This window comes from Drosophila sulfurigaster, chromosome 2L (assembly GCF_023558435.1).
Source record: "Drosophila sulfurigaster albostrigata strain 15112-1811.04 chromosome 2L, ASM2355843v2, whole genome shotgun sequence".
Taxonomy (NCBI): domain Eukaryota; kingdom Metazoa; phylum Arthropoda; class Insecta; order Diptera; family Drosophilidae; genus Drosophila; species Drosophila sulfurigaster.
This window is the reverse complement of record NC_084881.1, coordinates 4724051-4740383: the sequence shown is the minus strand read 5'-3', so window position 1 is coordinate 4740383 and position 16333 is coordinate 4724051. Positions and strand designations below refer to the sequence as shown.

At 34.5% G+C, this 16333-nt stretch overlaps 1 protein-coding gene across 1 annotated transcript; it reads left to right on the top strand.

The window, feature by feature from the left end:
* The first annotated feature begins 83 nt into the window (after positions 1 to 83).
* Positions 84 to 890, top strand: LOC133849356 (titin). Its single transcript, XM_062285421.1, has 3 exons — positions 84 to 188; positions 257 to 451; positions 524 to 890. Exons 1-3 carry the CDS (start codon positions 150 to 152, stop codon positions 788 to 790), a joined length of 501 nt encoding a protein of 166 aa, XP_062141405.1. The 5' UTR covers positions 84 to 149; the 3' UTR covers positions 791 to 890.
* Positions 891 to 16333: the final 15443 nt, after the last annotated feature.

The window sequence follows — 16333 nt, the reverse complement described above, 5'->3', positions numbered from 1 at the left end:
TTCAATGTTATGGTTACATCAACTGACCAATTGCAATTGCGAAATCTTTCACTTTTGGTCAAACTGTAGGTGACTATAAAAGCTAGCTGACAGATTGCAACCACTTGCATTGCTCAACGGAAACCCATTGCGAGAGGACCTAAACATTAATGAATCATAAATTATCGTCAACTAAAATGCTGTTACTTGTAAGTGCAATTGAATCTATCTTCTGCCTAGCATGACAGACTCTTAAATTTGCGATTCATATGTCTAGATGTTGATCTGCAGCTTGACCCTGAGCTACGCTTCAGAGCACTCCGGTGAAGGCCACTACGAAGGTGGAGGCGCAGGAAATTATCATCAGCAACACCACGAAACACCTACCACATACTCAGAAATATCGAAGCATGTGCCGGTCCATGTGATTGAAAAAGTGCCACTGCCAATCCCCCATCCAGTGGCAGTTCAGGTAATGTGAATTAATTCGGTTGCCGTCACGTGAAATCCAAATATAAGATTTCTATTCCAACTTAACGTTAAGGTACCCAATGTGATAAAACTCACAATCCCCGAACCCTATGCGGTGCATGTGCCTGTCCAGCAGGAAATACAAGTTCCCGTCTACAAAATAGTACCCGAAATAACGGAGCGCAAAATACCATACACCGTTGAAAAGCCATACCCCGTGGAAATTGAGAAACCTTATCCAGTCGAAGTTATTAAGCACATTAAGATACCAGTGCCAAAACCTTATCCCGTGCCCTTTACTATTTACAAGCATGTCCTACATAAGCAGCATGGCTGGTAAAGTTTCAAATTGGTGAGCAAGAGCATAAAGATTTATATATAACTAGTTACGTTTAACAAGTATTAAATTCGTTGTATTATTAAAGCAAAATGTACACTTGTTTTAATGGGATTTTTAAAAAATTCTTGCTCACAGAAGTTGCTGAATCTAACATTTATTCTAGGTTAATGATAACACTAGATGAACTGAGAAATGATTTTAACAATATTTTGCAACTTTTAAACTGCATTAAACTTTCTCGAATCGAGCTCTTAAATGTCCATATATTGTACGCGTGCATGCACATGTATTTCCATACCCAACTTGACAACACCATCTAAAAAATATTGCTCGTGTAAAAAAGTCCCTCATAGCAAAGTCAATACACAAACCATATAGCAGTAACCGAAACTTAACGAAAAAGCTTTGCAAAGTGCTTTCAAGCTTCAATAGCCGTGGAAAATCGGATAATAAAAGTTGTGAGGGGATATTTTCAATGAAGGCATTACCACAAGACAGTGGCAAGCAACGGTGCGCCAAGGTGCTTACACTCTCCGAAACTCACCCTCACAGATACGAGTACACCCGCATACATAGGCGTGTACTGGCAGGTTCGTTAAACTTTGTTAAATCCTGGCAGATTGACGTTCTGACTGTTTCACTGTCCAACTGCCTACCTCATCCATGGCTACAGCTATGTTTTCCTTTAACCGATGACGTGCTTGAAATGTGCGCACACTCAACCGAGCCCCCGAGATTCCTCACACTTCTCTCTACCTTAACTTGTGCAGCTATGTTAAATATCCCTTATGTCCTTGATGATGACTGCGAATCGTTTATTGTTTTCAATCTAAACAATTGCGCGATGTTTTCATCTCCGTAAAATGGGAGCCATGCTTCATAGGTATATGTATAATCTTGTAATTTCAGTCTTCATAATGCTTAATGCAATCTATGGAATCTATACACATTTTCCAACGCTCAATATACTTAAGCAATATTCTGCATCCGCTATATTTGCCTACGTGCTTTAAAATTAAATTTTTAAGTCATTCACCTGAAGAAACACAAAATAAGTTACAAACATTAAGTACACTAATAAATTCATGAAGTTTTGGCAATGTAGCATATTTTGGATGCACTCGAGTTTATTTATAATTGAGTATAAAAGTTGGCACAATTTTGAATTTTATTTTATTTTAATATATAAATAAAAATGTATATTAATACACAGCCACTAAGCAATAAAAGCATTTTCTTTGATGATATGGCATATCAAATATTTTTGTAACGCCTTGTGAAACATATATGCAAAATCAACAAATTCATTAAATTTGGATTTCATTTTGACCTAGATGTAAAATAATGCATGCTCGTTTAGAAATCCGAATTTTTTTAATAAATTTGTTATCATTCGTTCAATAAATTTTTTGGACTTCTCCATTTCATCAAAAAAAATTGAGGTGTATCACGAGGCTTAAATTTAAGGCCACAATTTATGGTCGGTAACGGTAACTGCCAAACAGTTGTGGAAGTGTAGCCATCAGCCGTTTTTATAAAAGTGACACATGGTGCTCTTATGCCAGAACATTTCGCCTTATATCTAAAAAAAAAAAAAATGTAATTATCCTTATTTTAGTTTTATCGAGATTTAAGATAATTAGCGAGAGCAGATTTCTTAAAGTGAAACTCTCAAATTATGTATTGTTTTGTTAATGTAAGTTTAATAATAATAATAATAATAATAATAATAATAATAATAATAATAATAATAATAATAATAATAATAATAATAATAATAATAATAATAATAATAATAATAATAATAATAATAATAATAATAATAATAATAATAATAATAATAATAATATACCCTAAACCAGCTGTTCTAATTTGCCTTTCACATTGCAGATAGATAGGGTCAGGCTGTGATTTTGAGGTGAGATTGAGGTGTACGTAAAGTACAAATTAAATTGTCAGACCATTTTCTATTACAGGACTCGCAAAAGCTCTCAGCCAATGAGCTTATGCCTCAGTGGCAAGTCTAGCAAACAGATTTACAATACTAAGCTCTTGGGGAAAAATTACGAGTCACAGGAAAAAAACACAGAAAGCGATATGAGATGAGAAATTTGTGGCACATGTTTATTTGGGCAAAACTTTTTACAACGCAAATAATTCGTGGAATTAATTTAAGTTAATTGATTTTGTGCCAGAAGCTTTGCACGCGCCATTCCACTGAAATTTATGACGGTTGTGGAACTTTTCCAGCAGGAAACTGCGAGTCTGATAGATAAGAACAGCAAAGTGAAACGGAAGCTTGCCAGTCAAATAGTCAAACGTATCGACAGCAAGTGGCAGCTAGGAAGACAAACGGAGGGGCAGGCAAACAGACAGCAGAACATGATTGCGTTGTGTGTTGAACTGTAATGAAGTAAATTTCTTTCTCCAGCTATTCATGTATACACTCACTTACACAAACACAATATGGATTTGTATAGTGTGGGTATGCCATATGTGTCAACTGCCTGCCAGGTAGACACAGGCTCTCCTTAAGTTGAGACCAAGCACAGTCTCAACTTTGATAAACTTCCTTGAAGGAGATGGCACAAGACGAATATGGATGTCGTTGCTGTTGCTCGTGTTGTTGACATTGTTGTTGTTCCTGCTATTGATAAAAATAGCAATATACTGTGCATGGTAATGTATTCTACCTAAACCAGTCGCCTTCCACGTTGCTAGCTAGCAGCAATATCGCTAAATATTATTAACGCTAAATTAATTAATTGCTCATTGAGTTAAGCGTATTAATTATTATGTTTCACTTTTTTCCCTAGAAATCTTTCGCTCAACAATATTCCTTTTTCATACCTACATATTTTTCCAATACTATTTTTAAACATGTCAAAGCGACATCATCTCACACAAAGACACACGACACCTCCCTCGCTCTCCCATCCTTCCGCTTCCTACCTTGTCGACCAACTCACAGATACTCATTCGCCTAGATTTAAGATACAGTTCGTACGCGTCGGCTGCCTAATGAACTGTAAAGTGGTGTGAATGCAAAAAGTCCTTTGATGGGCAGCGATTGCTCTTTCTACTCCCACCATCCTCTTCACATTCACCGACTTGAAGTTGTTCTCTTATGGCATTTCAAATTATCGATTCCCTTTGCTTCCATAATTGTGCACTTTTTTCTCTACTCAACATTCAATATTCGTATGAAAACATAATTTTATAATCTTGACATACACTAAAAATGTATTGTGAATGCCTGGAATTCTTTCCTTAATTTTGCCTGAATTATTGGCGAATAAATACATAAGGTGTTGTGCGCAAATATTTGTAGTAACTAGAAAACTGATACGGGAGATTAACTATTTAAGAATAATTCCAAAATTCAAATCATTGTACAAATTGAACCGAATTGCGTTGAAAATCTGTCTTTTACTCCGCTTATTCGAGTCTGAACGTTAATATCATGGCATTGCCACCGTTTTCGCAAGATCGTAGCGTAATTGAAAATGTTTGGTTGGCTAATAAGGAAGATATGCTAAGGAGGAAAACAAGACGAAGATAAGGAACAATTAACTGAAGCTATAAAATATACATATATGTAGTATAATATATATGAGAATATATGAAGTTATTACTAACAAAGGAGGCAGTACTCATTAAAGAAATTATTTTGTTTCCAAAATATCAATATCAACCAAAAATTAAAATTAGAAATTAAAACTTTTATATATAAAAAATTAAAATGCCTAAAGTTATCTATTTTAGTGACCACGAATAATTCACCTTATTTTGAGTGGTTTTAAAAAAGTGTTTGAGAATCACAATTTTTCTAAATTTTTATAATTATTTGAATATTATATTTAACGAATAAAGTAAATAACAAATGTTTTTGTATATAAATTTCTTTTCAATCATTATTAAAATAATAAATATTAAATTATGACCATTAATGTATATATGTATCTATATGACATATCATATCATCATATCATTAAAAAAAATAAATACATATATTTTGTAAACAATGTCAATATTAATTTGCTAATCAAGAGAAATCAAATTCCTCAGGAGGTATTTAATTATTTTTTTAGCATCGGACACAATCATTAGTTCTTGCTTAAAAGTATCTCTTATGAATAGTTTGAGCTTGAGTTATGTGTAGCGAGATAACATTTCGTAAAATATTTTGTGAAATTTCCAATTTATTTCTCTTTAGACTTTTCTTACAATCTTGAAAGCGTGTGTGTTAGATTGGTAAGTCATGGATCGGGGTGTCAGTTCGTTATGATAAACAAATTTCTATGTATGCCTTATACATTTCAATAATCAACATTTTATTTATTGATTTTTATTTTATTATATAATATATATCTTATACTCGTATAAAATATAGCTAATTTCAGGATGATATGGTAAATGTTAATTCATGTTCATTTTAATTTGAATTCTACAGTTATTTCATTGCATTTTTGTGTGAGTAATCCTTTTTTTATGAATTTGAATATGTTGTTTTTTCTAAGTCAATCTCTACATTGCCTCGGAGCCAGACTTTTTTTGATAAATCATACTTTTGTTGATCAAACTTTTTATTATGCTAAAGAAAATTCTTTGCGCCACTGTAAAACAAGTAAGAAAGCTACAGTCGAGTGTACTCGACCCGCTACCCATTTTGAATAAAAGAAATATATTTTGCGGTATTTTACTTTAAATATACCGAATATACTGCAAAAATACTAAAAATATACCAAATGGTAACTTGATCTGCGTGCAAACATAACAAATGCTGTCGAAAAAAAAAATTATAGCTCTATCTCGTATACTCTCTGAGATCCAGTGTTTCATACGGACGGACGGACACACAGGCGGGCAGACTGACATGGCTAGATCTTCTCGACTGTTGACGCTGATCAAGAATATATATACTTTATAGGGTCAGAGATGCCTCGTTCTACCTGTTACATACATTTCCTGCCGGCACAAAGTTATAATACCCTTCTACCCTATGGGTAGCGGGTATAAAAAGTTGAAGCCATTTCCTTATGTTGTCATAAAAAACAAACTATAAATAGCCACGATGTTGCAGCTTAAAGCACATCAAGAAGCACCATAAAAATGTGCAAATATTTATGCGGTGGTTCGAAGGCAGTCGGACAAGTTACTAGATCCTAAGCACGAATCAGCGACAGGCCCCAAGAATGAGGAAGAGTAAGAATAACAACAATAATACCTAATGACAAATCCCCAGGCGACAGTCAACAGGCGAAGGGAGCCTTCAAGTATGAAAGATGCCAAAAGTGGTAGGCCATTAAAGTCATAAAAGTCGCGTGGACTAAATTAGAAATAATTTTTTTTGGAGGTGGACTTTCTGGCGGGGCAGAAGCTCTAGCTTTTTCTTCCTGCTTTCACTTGATGTACATAATTTTAAATGACTTTCAGAAGGCGACCTTAAACGGCGTTTGGGTATACACATTGAGAGACAAACAGTAGGCAGCTGGAACCCAGTGTAACAGATAAGATTAGACGTCGAAGCCCAGTGACAACAGGCAGCATTCGTCAAGATGGCGCTCCCACGCCCACATTGAGTGTGCGCGCTCGTGTATGCCGTAAGCGAGTCAAGGTTAAGACCCAAAATTGCTCAACAGCCGTTGAAGCCGCCCAAAGCTCGACTCGACTCGACTCGAATCGGCTCGATTCCCAGCACACAATGCCTCACAGTCAACGCCAAACGTCTAACGCCTAACGCCCAACACGCCATCTAAAGGGAAGAAAAGAGAAAAAACACCCAACAGAGCAAAAGATAAAAATTTTCGGGCATGGCGCGTGGCATGGCAAACAGCTGGCTGGCTCGTAATCATTACGAGAGTTTTTCGATAAAAAGAAAAATAACAGCAACAAAGACAGCAACGAAGGTGCAGTCGCAGAACAAAGGCAAAGGCTCTTGAGCCCTTGGATAAACAAAATATATATCTGTGTATATGTGTCTACGCCCCAACGCCCATTTCCCATTTGGCACTTTATCATTGGCACATCGTTGGAAAAGTTGGACAGTATTTATTGAAATTATGCCAAGCGAAAACAACTGCAAGCATAGCCCACCATAAAGGCTAGAATTAAGCAATGCTTTTTTTTAATGCGATTCGAAATGGTTTCCTTTCCGTATACTTATTACAATAAATACGTCATAAACTGAAATGGATAAAGCCACTAGAAGCGGCGGATAAAATGTTTGAGTCTCGTTTCTGCATATGAAATACATATCTTATGCGTATAATACTATATACATATATCGCAATATGTATGTAGATAGTATGAGCAGATAGATGATTGTATGCAATGAACTACTTCTTCATCTAAATGGTTGGTCATCATTTATAAGCTAACATGATTTTAATAAGCATGGTTCCATCTGCCAATAGGGTAGAAAGGTATTCACACTGTGTGTCTCCAGGAAAAGTACGTTACAAGCAATAATATATATATACCTCAGAAAGTATATATATATTATTGATCAGCGTCAACAGTCAATGTCTTCAACATCTTAGAAACCACAGCATTTGTTATGTTTGCACGCAGATAAAATGTTTGCCACGTCCACTTTCGTCCCGCAAATCGTACTTACAATAATAAATAAAGCTATTAAGATTTCTAAAAATTTGAATGTGATCAAATAAATGTAAGTTATTTCAGAAATACTTTTATTTATTTGTTTATTTATTTATTTATTTGGACGTTGACGTACTAACGGCAGTACCATCAAGTGGCCCAGCGATACCAAGCACGGGCTTGTTGAATGGGCAAAAAGCCTAATTACCACGTGTCTTAGTTGCTTTGGGTGACAATCTGGTATATTTTGAATGAAGTACTATATAAATATTCCAAATATAGACTTTGGTATATTTTAATATTTTTGTGGTATTGTATATTAATTTGGTATATTGTAAAATTAATTCCGTACTGATTTGCTTTTATTGACAACCGGTAGCGGGTATCCCACAGTCAAGCACACTCGACGGTAGATTTCTCACTTGTTATAAAATAATTGGACAGTTACACCGATTTATAGAACAATATTATGGATTTCCAAAAGTTTTTAGAGACTAGAACTCACATGTTATTTGTAGTGTCTGTGTTACGCATCTATAAATTATTATCTTTTAGGACATTTACCAAACTTGTTTTTCGCTCGAAGTTTTTCAAAAGCCCACTCAGTTCCTTGTTGAAAATCTGGCGCCACGTTACTGTTGTCTGTTGTCAAAACGACTCTACTTTCATTTCCCTTTCCATTTCTGATTCCTTTCTTTTTCGGTTTCTGTTTCTGTTTTGCATTTTATCATTATTATTTGTCCTTTGCATGTATTTGCTTAATACGTTAGGGTTTGGCAAACTACGTGTTTGCCATATTTAAATATGCTGTTATATGAAGGGCACATAAGACCTTCATATCCCATTTCAACCACATCAAGGGCCTCCAATATGAAGTGCGGTATTATCATTTAGATATTTGCATATGAAGTATATGTATTCTGCGTCTGCATGTGCGTGTGAGCCAAATTAGATGTGCGTATGCTTGTTGCCATGGTGCGATGGAATTAAAATGCAACCTTGAAAATGCCAGACACGTATTCGTATCTTCGTATCTTCGTTTATTCGGCACAAGATAAATGTGAGCCATAATGACACGCAGCCCTTGCATGCGGTTTAAATATATATAGATGTTAAAGGCAAAACCGAGTCTTGCGGTTTTTTTCTGGGTTAAAACTTTCCAGTCACTAGTAAATACTTGCGTCCGGAATGGCGTTCAATTTAACGTCTAACCAACTTTCACTACGCCTATCTTCAGGTTTTTCGAGCAATGAACTCAAACTCGAATTATGACCTGTATTTGCTTTTCACTTTCACAAAAGATTTATTCTTAAGAAATTTTGTATTGTAAAAATTTAATTATATATTAAATCAATTTATGTTATATTAAGTAAGACAGCAAGAGTTTAGTGTGCTCGAGTGTGAGCTACTCGATACCAAGAAATTGCGGTATTATTCCTAAAATATATCACTAAAATATAACGCAAAAATATTTAAATATACCAATGGCTATGTTTTTTTGTCTATTGGTATAATACCAATTAAAATATATCATAGAGTGCAAAATATACAAAAGAAACAAAGACCCTTAAAAATTCTGTAGGTGTTTTTGACCACACAAAAGTATTTCTTAAATAATAATAATAATAATAATCATAGATACCATAGTATTTTATTGTCGCAACTCTTACATTAAAATTACAGCTCAGAGAAGCTGGGTCCAGTGATTTGAGATATTCAAAAAAAAATTGGTGCCCATTGCTTTAAATCGTTTGCCCATGTTTGCCCAGGAAAAATTTTTTTTTGCCCACCCTTAGTTTCGAAATTATGAAAAAATTTTTTTTTTCGAAAATTCAAAAATTTTTTTTTTCAAAATTTTTTTGCGGAAATCGCTTTAAAATCGTTTGCCCATGTTTGCCCATCTTTTAGTTTTTCGAAAAAATTTTTCGTTTTCGAAATTTTGAATTTTGAAAAATTTTGACATTTTTTTCGGCATGAATGACTCAAACTCGATCGCCCACACCTCGAAATTATGAAAACTAAAACTCTACAACGGTAGCCTCAAGTGTTTTCAAGTCTGCCCATATCTCAGAATTTCAAAATTTTGAAAAATTTGAAGGTTTTCAACTTTTTTGATTGCTCATACAAATTCATCGTTTGCCCAACTTTCAAAGTCTCAAATTTTTGCCAAATTTCAAAATTTTTCAAATTTTTTGACTTTTTCAGACTGCCCATTCGCTATTTTCGTTTGCCCACCCTTTAGAATTTCAAAATTTTGCCGAATTCCAAAAATTTTCATACTTTTTTGATTTCAGCCTATGGCCCATACAAATTCATCGTTTACCCAATTTTCAAAGTCTCAAATTTTTGCCAAATTTCAAAATTTTTCAAATTTTTGACTTTTCAGACTGCCCATTCGCTATTTTCGTTTGCCCACCCTTTAGAATTTCAAAATTTTGCTTAATTCCAAAAATTTTCATACTTTTTTGATTTTAGCCTATGGCCCATACAAATTCATCGTTTGCCCAACTTTCAAAGTCTCAAATTTTTGCCAAATTTCAAAATTTTTCAAATTTTTTTGAATTCTTCAGATTGCCCATTCGCTATTTTCGTTTGCCCACCCTTTAGAATTTCAAAATTTTGCCGAATTCCAAAAATTTTCATACATTCTTGATTTCAGCCTATGGCCCATACAAATTCATCGTTTGCCCATATTTGAAAGTGTGAAAATTTTTTGAATTATGCGAAATTTTGAAAATCTAAAGGGTGGGCAAACGAAAATAGCGAATGGGCAGTCTGAAAAAGTCAAAAAAATTTGAAAAATTTTGAAATTTGGCAAAAATTTGAGACTTTGAAAGTTGGGCAAACGATGAATTTGTATGGGCCATAGGCTGAAATCACAAAAGTATGAAAATTTTTTAAATTAAGCAAAATTTTGAAATTCTAAAGGGTGGGCAAACGAAAATAGCGAATGGGCAGTCTGAAAAGTCAAAAAATTTGAAAAATTTGAAATTTGGCAAAATTTGAGACTTTGAAAATTGGGTAAACGATGAATTTGTATGGGCCATAGGCTGAAATCAAAAAGTATGAAAATTTTTGGAATTCGGCAAAATTTTGAAATTTAAAGGGTGGGCAAACGAAAATAGCGAATGGGCAGTCGAAAAAGTCAAAAAATTTGAAAAATTTTGAAATTTGGCAAAAATTTGAGACTTTGAAAATTGGGTAAACGATGAATTTTAGGGCCATAGGCTGAAATCAAAAAAGTATGAAAATTTTGGATTTCGGCAAAATTTCGAAATTCTAAAGGGTGGGCAAACGAAAATAGCGAATGAGCAATCTGAAAAAGTCAAAAAAATTTGAAAAATTTTGAAATTTGGCAAAAATTTGAGACTTTGAAAGTTGGGCAAACGATGAATTTGTATGGGCCATAGGCTGAAATCAAAAAAGTATGAAAATTTTTTAAATTAAGCAAAATTTTGAAATTCTAAAGGGTGGGCAAACGAAAATAGCGAATGGGCAGTCTGAAAAAGTCAAAAAAATTTGAAAAATTTTGAAATTTGGCAAAAATTTGAGACTTTGAAAATTGGGTAAACGATGAATTTGTATGGGCCATAGGCTGAAATCAAAAAAGTATGAAAATTTTTGGAATTCGGCAAAATTTTGAAATTCTAAAGGGTGGGCAAACGAAAATAGCGAATGGGCAGTCTGAAAAAGTCAAAAAAATTTGAAAAATTTTGAAATTTGGCAAAAATTTGAGACTTTGAAAGTTGGGCAAACGATGAATTTGTATGAGCAATCAAAAAAGTTGAAAACCTTCAAATTTTTCAAAATTTTGAAATTTGAGATATGGGCAGACTTGAAAACACTTGAGGCTACCGTTGTAGAGTTTTAGTTTTCATAATTTCGAGGTGTGGGCGATCGAGTTTGAGTCATTCATGCCGAAAAAATGTCAAAATTTTTCAAAATTCAAAATTTCGAAAACGAAAAATTTTTTCGAAAAACTAAAAGATGGGCAAACATGGGCAAACGATTTTAAAGCGATTTCCGCAAAAAAATTTTGAAAAAAAAAATTTTTGAATTTTCGAAAAAAAAATTTTTTTCATAATTTCGAAACTAAGGGTGGGCAAAAAAAAATTTTTCCTGGGCAAACATGGGCAAACGATTTAAAGCAATGGGCACCAATTTTTTTTTGAATATCTCAAATCACTGGACCCAGCTTCTCTGAGCTTAAAATTACGCTTGTTATACGTTTATTTTTTGATTTGATTGACGGAAGTGAGCGTGAAAAAATTGTATACAAGTTTTATCTGCGTGCAAACATAAAAGTGCTGGCGAAAAAAAAAAGCCTACCTCTTATAGTTTCGCACAAAGTTATAATACCGTTCAATTCCAGGGGTAATGGGTATAATAAAGAGATATTTAATTTAAACTATTAGTAAGAATTTTAGAGGACTTCATTAGTTTGCATGTCTACATGTGAAAAATATACTACGTTGCTTTCATATTCAGAATGAATGCTTTCCAAAATATTATAAATAGTAGTTTATTTTGTTTCCAAGAGCAACTCGTCTTTAACTTGTCTTGTGTTGTTACTTACGAAACGTAAGTTTTAAGACTGAGATAATTCCTTGAAAGAACTAAACAAATAATAAGAAACTGTTAGAGAGGGGCTCGGTCACATTCATTACCGACATTTTGGTTTTATGCTCTTAGCTCTGATGACAAAAAAAATAATAAAAATGCTGAACTTATTTTTATGCGCTTCGCTTTGTGTCGGGCCAAGCTGAACTGTGTCCGCCTCCTCCTCTCCCTTGGGCCTTCGCCAGTGCGTAACTAATCAATGCTTATGATTTTGCCTTCTATAAATGAGAAGAAGGCAACGAAGCAGCAAAAAATAAACCACAAGAGCCAAAGTTTTGGCTCTTTAAAATGTTCTCCGCTGTCGTTTTTGTGACCTTCAGCAGGGGTTCTGTTTGGCTGTGGGGTGCTGAGGCAGTTTACCTTCATCAGCAGCCTCCAGTGAGCCAGTCAGGCGTTTCAACTATCAGCGATGAGTGAAAATCGCTGATGCAAGGAGAAAAAAAGCCAGCGAGTAAGAGAAATATATTTTTCCACTGCTGCTGCTGCTGTTGTTGCCGTTGCTGTTGCTGTTGCTGGTGATTTTGCTGCAGTCACAGCTATCAAAAGGTTGTGTTCGTGACCTTTGCCAGTCGCCTTTCGTAGCTGTTGCCGCGTTTTGTGCTTGGCATTTCTTTGCTTTGCTGTTGATTTGGCAGCTCCCATACACACGCTTGCACTCCCACTTACCATTCACCCATACAGACACACATCCACATATACAAGCACTCATACAAATCACACATCCTACACTCGCCTGCTAGTTACACGCTCGTTTTAGTACGTGCCATAGCTGAGCTACTTGCTGGCACGCACATTTACTTCACGCGTCCGTGTGTGTGTATTTGTGTGTGTATATTTCAAATACTTTTGCAAGCGTGTACGAACAAATTTATATACACACACGAATGTTATATATATTTATAATCATACACATAGTATGTTTATGTACACAGTGTAGCTGGTACTTGAACAACTGCCACAGTCAGTGTCATAAATTGCACGCTGCGTATACGCAACGCTGCCACCCGCTTAAAAGTATGCTAAGTTTTGCTTATTTTTCTTTTTTTTTTGCTTATAGACGCTTCGCAGCTTTGTGGCTTTAAAATAAGCAACATTCACATCATTGGCATTGGCATTCAACCAAAAGAATCCGACTGAAATAGTTACAAGGAACTTATTGGCATTTGCGTCTTTTGAAGGCTATCCAAATAAACTGCAGCTTTCTCCCTTGATTCGGTTTATTTCTGATACAATTTACACCGCTTAAGTCTAGTATCACCCGCCAATTCAATACAAATTAGAAAACCTAAAGACATACATGGTTGGAATATTGAAATAAATCTTTTAGCACTCGCATAAAGATTTGCTCATTTATCTATCAATAATTAACCTTAAGTACACTTAAATCAACAAGTTAATAGTAAATATCAAAGGTAAAGCGATTTCCTTTTAGCATATTGTTTATGCACATACACACATATGTCAAAGAGTCGGACTTACCCACACAACATGTGGTTTTCAGTTAAATAATGTATAAGAACGAGAGCCTGTTTAACCTCATACTCTGTACAGTTCTGTCTTTGTGCGTTTAGTTTTTTATGCATATAAACCTTGGTATACATACATATGTACTGTGTGGCTTTTGTATATGCTTTAATCAGTCCTGTTAACCTTTGCAAATAAGTTTAACATTCATAAATTATAGCCTTTTAATACCCTTGGCTTACCACAAATATATTTTGCGCATAGCCATAAATGTCCTTCTATGAAAGTCAGACAGAGCGAGAGAGAGAGAGAGACGAAAAAATAACGGAAACACTGCAGAAAGACCTTCTAAAATATTTAATTAATTTTTGCAATTGTTTTTGTTGCAAAAAGTTTTGGTAATTTGGTTTCAATGTCCTTCGCAACGGCAAGTTGCTCGCCGAATTCCCCTTCTGTTTCAATAAATTGCAATCGGAATTTAAATGAAATATTTCAATGATGATTGTAAATCAAGTGAGTTCTAAATCTCAATTTTCCCTTTGTCTATCCAGCAGACAAATACAAATTCTATAGCCTGTGCACATGGTAAGTTGACCTACCTAGCACAAGCACCTTGAATGTTGTTACTGGGATCTAATTGTGAACTGACTGCGCTGACACAAGAAAACCACAAAATTGATTTCCTAATTGATGTTGAACGTTGTTTTTGACCTTACATGTTGCTTGAATCGGAAGGGATTCAAATAGCGCACACAATCGATGATTGATTTGAGTTCAAATTGATTGCTAAATTGATTTTGCATACGCGCAATTGAATAAGAATTGAAGAAAGATGTCTGTCCTCGGCCGAAGAGCTGCTCTTGCTGTCTATTATGCTTTTAGACCAAACAACAATTCCATTGTCGTATTTTCGACAACTCATACTACACACACCAATCTATTGCATCACCATTTAGAGAGTAGAGAAGAAAAATGAGATAAACTAAAGCCATTCGTCCTGCTACTCTTTTATGGTTTTCCCAGCCTCGCTGGACTTCACGCGGCAGGATTCTGCTCTTGGTAATTGATATTGGGCCAAAACGAGCGCAATGGGAGACTAACACAGCAATAATATACATATTTCTTTACTTTCTCCATCCTAAGCTTGAGGATTTTATTTTTGGCAAACTTTTTCGACTGGCTGTGGAAATTTCTAATAATAATTTTTTATGAGTTTTGGCGCCATGAAAACTAATACAAAAACGCAAGGACAAACAGATCTGTCAACAGCGTTAAGTTATCAACAGAAAATATAACTGGCTGCTCTGAGGGATTCTATTTGTATATACTGTATGTTGATGGGGTAATAATGGCGACAAGTAGTTTAACAAAATAAAATAAACCAGAATATGAAAAACACGTAAGAAAGTTACAGTCAAGTATGTTCGACTGTGAGATACCCGCTAAATATTTTGAATAAGAGCAATAAATTACGGTATTAATATAACGCAAAAATAATAAAATATAACGAAGGTTATATTAAGTATATTACTATGTATAACTTTAAAACAAGTAAGAAAGCTATAGAAAGCCATTTTCAATAAATATACCAATTAATATGTCACAAATATACTGAAAACATGCTGTATAGTATATTTTGTATACTTATGCAGTACTACATTCCAAATATACTAGATTGTCAGCCAAAGCAACTAAGATCCATATGGGGTCGGACATAACTCTTTCTGCCTCTTACATACATTTTCTGCAGGCACCAAGTTATAATACACTTTTACCCTATGGATAATGGGTATAAAAGCAAACCAGAATATGAAAGAAACTAGAAGGATGACTAAGAGAGGCCATAACAGAGGCTACTTAGTAATACTTAGTATAATAATTGAAGTCATTGCAACAATTAACTTTACCATATACAACAAGTAAGAAAGCTACAGTCGAGTGTACTCGACTGTGAGATACCCGCTACCCATTTTGAATAAAAGAAATATATTTTGCGGTATTTTTCTCAAAATATACCAATTATACTGCAAAAATACTAAAAATATACCTAATGATTATTATTATTATATAAATGTTAGCTATAATTAAAATTAATACTAACACTATTATTAAAGCAATGGCAGCAAAGGCCTTCAGCTTAGTATTTACATATTTACATAATTACATATTTACATAATTACATTTGTTTATTTGTTATTATTAATGTTATTGTTAGAGAAGCTGATATGTATTAGATTTTATAAGGAATTCAACCATTTTAATTATATTTTCTGGGGTTGGGTTTTGGAGGATGGATATAGGTTGTAGGTTTTGAAAGATGTTGTTTTTGAGATGTGAGGTTGCTGTGCAGTTTGTAAGGATGTGTGGGATGGTAAGATCATTTGTTGAGTGGCAGTTAGGGCAAGGCAGTATGTTATCAGGGTTATAGTAGTGTTGCAATGAGAATCTTGTGTGACCAAGTCTAAGACGAAGGATTTTAATTTGGTCTCTGCGAGTGATATTGATTTGATTTACATTTTTTAAGTAGGTGTTTGTGTGTATTTGGTTGGTGTTGAGTTGTTGGTACCATGTGTTGCAGAGTAATATGTTATGTTTTATTTTGTTGTTTAGCTCTGTAGAAAGGAATCTGTTAATGTCTGTTGTGTTAAGGTTGGGAGTGTAGTGTAGGGGCATTTTTAATGTGTTTTTAGCCGCATTGTCGGCTAGTTCGTTGCCTACAATTCCACAATGACTTGGTATCCATAGTATTTTTAGTTTGGGGGCGGATTTGGTCAATAGGGTTCTGATAGTTGAGGGATATAGATTATTGTTGTTGATGTTGCGGATGGAGTTTATGGATGAAAGGGAGTCGGAGCA

Bases quoted from the DNA above. Each gene is read 5' to 3' on its own strand.
- LOC133849356 (XM_062285421.1), top strand. From the start codon at position 150: ATGAATCATAAATTATCGTCAACTAAAATGCTGTTACTT. The intron at 189-256 runs GTAAGTGCAATT...TCATATGTCTAG, and splicing joins CAACTAAAATGCTGTTACTT to ATGTTGATCTGCAGCTTGAC. The intron at 452-523 runs GTAATGTGAATT...CTTAACGTTAAG, and splicing joins CCCATCCAGTGGCAGTTCAG to GTACCCAATGTGATAAAACT.